The following is a 5,233-nucleotide window of genomic DNA, read 5'->3' on the forward strand; positions in this document are numbered from 1 at the left end:
ACCCAATCAGCCCGAGTTTCTAATTTTAGAGTTGTTATTTTTCTTCAGTTGAAAAGATTAAGCTCAGATTAAGTTTGTTAAAAGCACTGAAATGTTTAAGAGAACTTCAGAGTCACAGAATTTACAATTTTAATTTATTAGATTTATTTTTGTCCTAAACATTTTGGCTAAGTTCGGCTAGTTAGAAGCATTAAGTGAAAGGGATGTATTAATTTAAAATAATTACATGAGCTTTCCCTCCCTCTCTCTCTCCCTCTCTCCTTGTCTCTCTCTCTCTGTCTCCCTCTCTCCCTTTCTCCCTCTGTGCCTCTCTCTCTGTCTCTCTCTCTCAAAAAAAAAAAAATTACATGAAGCTTAATTAAGTTTGTAAATTACACAAAATATTAATAAAAGGTCACTTTAAAGGTAGATGTTAAAATTCACTAGATAGAAATAAAATAAGATTTGTAAATTGAATTAAGAACCCTGTTTTTTGATTTGTAACTTTTATAAAATTAATATTAATTTTTGTATTTTTTTATTAGTTTCAGGTGTACAAAGCAATGTAATAGACATTTATACCCCTCACAAAGTGATAAGCCTCCCCCCAATCTACTACCCCTCTGACATCATATATAGCTGTTATTATACCATTGACTATAAAATTAATATTAATTTTAAGTACTAAAATAGCCCCAAGTTGTTTTTTCTGGGTAACAAAAAATTGCTTTCAAGGACACACAAAAAAATCATATTCACAAATAGCTGAGAAATGATCTTCGAAAATGAAAAATTAATCTCTGAGAATATTTTCATACTACAGTAGGTGTCCTTCATTTGTGCATGTATTAAACAATCAATTTTGAGAAGTAGGTGTTTAACCCCTCTTGATTGTAAGGGTGATGAAACACGAATGTGAATTTTTATCTTTGTGTTTTGGCAGTAGAAAAAGCATAACAATAGTTTATAACTACAAAATCTTTGGTGTCAAAGTGGTGTTTCTCTACTGAAAATAGTACTGTTGTTTAAACTTTTGAAATGAGCAATGGTAATGATTTTTTTTTTTTTTNTGTTTCTTCCTATGTCTGTGGGTTGTGTCCTAAACATGTATATGATAGGTTGTAGAGACAGTGGATTGTTAAATATCTCCAAAGAGTCTTTTTTTTGTCTTTCTTTTTTTGGAGGGGGGCATTGTTTTGGTTCCCAATTAACCTGACTGGACTCAAATTCAAAATTTAGTCTCCTTTCAGTAGATGGCAGTTGAAATCTCTCTTTTTTTTTTGCCTTAGCTGAATTATTTTCATGAATTTTTAAATTACAAAAAAAATAGTATTGGGTTCTAGAAATTACTGCTTCTTACTTAAAAAAAAAATCCAGTTCTTGCTTATTAAATATATCATTGTTGCTGTGTATGCATTTACTCTTTTGCTTCTAACTGCTTCGTAGTAGCCCTGTTAATACCTTATTAATACTAGACATCTGGCCCGGGCTGCCTGGGTACTAACATCTGTGCTGAAGGAGGATTAGGATTGTTGTCCCAAGAGAAAATAGGGGTTAGGCAAGAGCAGAACTTAAAAGCTTTCCTGCAAACTATCCTCTCACTGCCTTCTCTGAGAATCCTTCATGCTAGCCTCACCTCCTCCCTCTCCTCCTTACCCTAACACATATACTAGTTCAAGCAAATTTCAGACTACCTATGGATTTCTTAGCGTAGAAGAAACAATAGAAGTGAGAGAAAAGAAGTAACTGTATTTTTATAGGGAATATAAGAAGCTTATGATAACTTGCTGTCCATCAGGAGCAAAAAAAAGATGCTCTCCGATCTTCTTTCTCTACTAAGCACTATCTCTGTATTCCTAAGAAGTAGCGAGAAGCTATATTAGAAAATACGAGATCAGAAGAAATTAGGTACAACATGTAAATTCTGAGACAACTTTAATGGAAATAAAATCTTCCATTTCTCCTAACTTTAGTAAGAGATACATTTAAGAAAGAAATCAGTATCAACCTCGAGAAGTCTTCATCCATATGTACAAGGAAGCATTAACAAGGTTTTTCGTTTCTGCATACAAACATTAGCCAAAAAATTGGAAAACCTAAATGATCATCAATAGACAACGGTTAAATAATGGTTCATCTAAACCATGAAGTATGATGGATTAGCTAAAGTGAATTAAGTAGACCTTTATATATACTGACTGGGAAGAATTGGCAAGGAATACCATTAAGTGAAAAGCAGTTGAGGGATCACTTGTTTAGTATAGTATCATTTCTGTAAAAATAAAATAGTATTCATTAAACCAAACTATATATTTCTATTAATATGTATGCATGTATACTTATGTACTTGCATAGAAAAAGGATGGGAAGCAAACAAATCATACCATATTGACATGTCTCTTAGAAGAAAAGTAGAATTAGCAGAGTGGTAAAAGGGAACTTGCACTTTATTTGTATTGTTTCATCTTTTTACAATGAAAATGTCGATTACTTGTTTAGTTTTAAAAGTCAGTGAAGGACTTAGAATTTGAAAATGACATTCACTGAGTATCTTCTTTCCTACAGAAAGAAAAAAGGTGTTTAAAGATGTCCTGTCATGTTTGAACATGGATAGGAGTAGAAAGCTTCTGCCAGACTATGTTAAACAATTCTCCTTAGATCGTGGATGTAAGTGGACACCTGAGACTCCAGCAGACTTAGCCTGGAATTTCCTGATGAAAGTTCAAGCACTCGATGTGACAGCTAGAGATTCAGTCCTCAGACATAAGGTTCTGTGTGAGGATAGCCAAGGGGAATTGCCAACTGGAGCAGAGAATTTAGAAGTTAGAGACATACAAACCATCAATCCCCTTGATGTCCTTTGTGCCTCTATGCTGTGCTCAGACAGCTCTTTGCAACGCAAAGTCATGTCAAGCATGTATCAGTGCAAGTTTGCTGTTCCCCTGCTACTGCCAGATGCAGAGAACAACAAAAGCATTTTAATGCTGGGGGCCATGAAAGACATTGTGAAGAAGCCATCAACACAGCCTTCAGGAGGGCCTACAGGGGAGACAGAGAAGTTTCTGACTGTCATGAAGATGCCTGTCATCTCTTTTGTGCGTCTAGGAGACTGTAGTTTCTCCAAGTCCAGAATCCTCAACACACTGCTCAGCCCTGCCCAGCTGAAATCCCACAAAGTCTTTCTCCATCAGGATTGGCCTGTTCTGGTGCTTCCCCGGCAAATCTCTGATGGCCTGGTTGAAATAACCTGGTGTTTTCCTGATAGCGACCGTCTAAAGGAAAACCCCAGTTTCTTCCAAAGGCCTGTGGCTGTGGCCAACCTTCGTGGAGATCTAGAAAGTTTTTGGACAGAGTTTGGTTTCTTGGTGGAAGTTTCCTCAGCTGTGTTTTTTTTCACCAACTGCCTAGGTGAGAAGGAATGGGACCTGCTCATGTTTTTAGGAGAAGCTGCCATTGAAAGATGCTACTTTGTCCTGAGTCCCCAGGCTAGGGAGAGTGAAGAGGCTCAGATTTTCCAGAGAATCCTGAAGTTGAAGCCATCACAGTTCCTATTTTGGGAGGAGGAGGAAGCTGGGGAGAAAGGGAAGAACATGAAGGGTCTCCAAGCTGCCCTCCAAGAAGTGATGTCCTCTTCGCTCAGATGTGTGTCCATGGAGGACATGGCTTCCCTGGCCAGGGAGTTGGGGATCCAGGTAGACCAAGATTTTGAGAATGTGCAAGGAATTCAAGTTTCCTCTAGTGAAAACTTGGTTGGAACAGTTGAAGATGAGGGACAACAAAGACACAGTAAGCCAAAAAGGTCATCCGAATGCCCATCTGAGATGCCTGTAAAAGAGCCTGGATCTGGATGTGAGGTCAGCCAGATTCTTCAGAATTTCCACCTTACCCCAGTAACCACGCCTCATATGCAAAACTGTCCTGTACCAATCCGAATTGGTGGTAACTTAAACCATGGTTCTTTGACAGTGCCTTGGGTTACGGGCCCCCACTTTTGGCCAGAGCAGAAGTCTAAGTGGTTCTGTCCTTCGCCCTTTCAGAATTCAAGGGTCCGTGGTCGAGGTAAAAGATTTGGGATTCGATACTTCCAACCTCAGAGATTTTATTCAGGTGACAGGTTTATGAACTTTCCAAGACCTGCTCAGGGACATCACATGGATGGAATATTTGTGAGACCACCCAGACCCATTCATCAGTATGTACAAGCTTGGCCTGAGAGACCACAGACATTGGGAGCTCATGAAAGGTCTGCTGCACTGGGCTCCCGGGCAGGTCACCTCCATTCCCGGGGTTCACAACCAGGAGGACCAGTTAGGAAGCCACAGCCTAGGCCACCCCAACAGCCTAGGCCACCCCAACAGCCTAGGCCAGCCCACACCTCAGGAACACAGCCAACTGAGGCAACTGGAAAACCTAGGAGAATAGCAACCCATATTGCGAATCCTCACCCTAAAGCCTTTCAACCAGCAGGAGTCAAACAAAAACTCATAAGACCTGCCTTTCAGCAAGGATTCAAGCCAGAGACACAAGGTGGGCCATCAAATCCAGCTTTCCAAATGGGATCCCATCCTATGTCCCGCAGCAAATTTGTACCCAGCTCTCAGTTCCAATCCAGTCAGCCCAAGCCATCCCAGGACAAGCACCCCCAGCCCAAACCCTTCCATCCTATGCCCTCTCAACCCAAACCCACTCAAACAAAACCCACTCAGCCCCAGCCCTCTCAAGCTAAATGCTCTCCGTCCAAACCCACTCAGCCCAAGCCATGCCAGCCCCAGTCCTCCCAATCTAAGTCTTCTCGGCCCAGACCTACTCAACCCAAGTCATCTCAAACCAGTCCTTCACAGGCTAAGGCACACTATCCAAGACCAGGTCCCAAGAAGACAGGGAAGCATTAAAGTGCTTACTCCAGAGACCTATGAAATGTATCCTTTACCCAGACCACTCCTGTCATGTAGTAACCTGAAGAAGGGTGGCAGTGATGATAAGAGACTACTGTCATTATCATGACAGAAAAAAAAAAAGACATGCAGCACAGTCTCATTGGTTATCATTAAAATATCTGTAAGAATTGTTTCCCTAACAAAGAGGAAGAATATGAAATGAATTAAGAATAGAATCAAACAATAAATAAATGAATTGAATACAGTCTCTAGTGTTAGGTAATATATAACCTGAATCCAGGGAATGGGGGCTGTGAAATAGCCCCACTTGACAAAGAATGGGGTTAGAGTCTACTTGCAAAGTGATCATAAACTAG

General features: G+C 40.0%; 1 protein-coding gene across 1 annotated transcript in view; it reads left to right on the forward strand.

Moving 5' to 3' along the window:
- Positions 1-4,997, forward strand: part of CARD6 (caspase recruitment domain family member 6) — a 17,021-nt gene extending 12,024 nt beyond the window's left edge. The window contains exon 3 of the mRNA XM_019631968.1: positions 2,545-4,997. Coding sequence (XP_019487513.1) covers positions 2,545-4,871 — 2,327 coding nt within the window. The 3' untranslated portion in view covers positions 4,872-4,997. The remainder of the gene's footprint in view (positions 1-2,544) is intronic.
- The last annotated feature ends 236 nt before the right edge of the window (positions 4,998-5,233 follow it).

Source organism: Hipposideros armiger, unplaced genomic scaffold (assembly GCF_001890085.2).
Source record: "Hipposideros armiger isolate ML-2016 unplaced genomic scaffold, ASM189008v1 scaffold_1056, whole genome shotgun sequence".
In the NCBI taxonomy this organism is placed as follows: domain Eukaryota; kingdom Metazoa; phylum Chordata; class Mammalia; order Chiroptera; family Hipposideridae; genus Hipposideros; species Hipposideros armiger.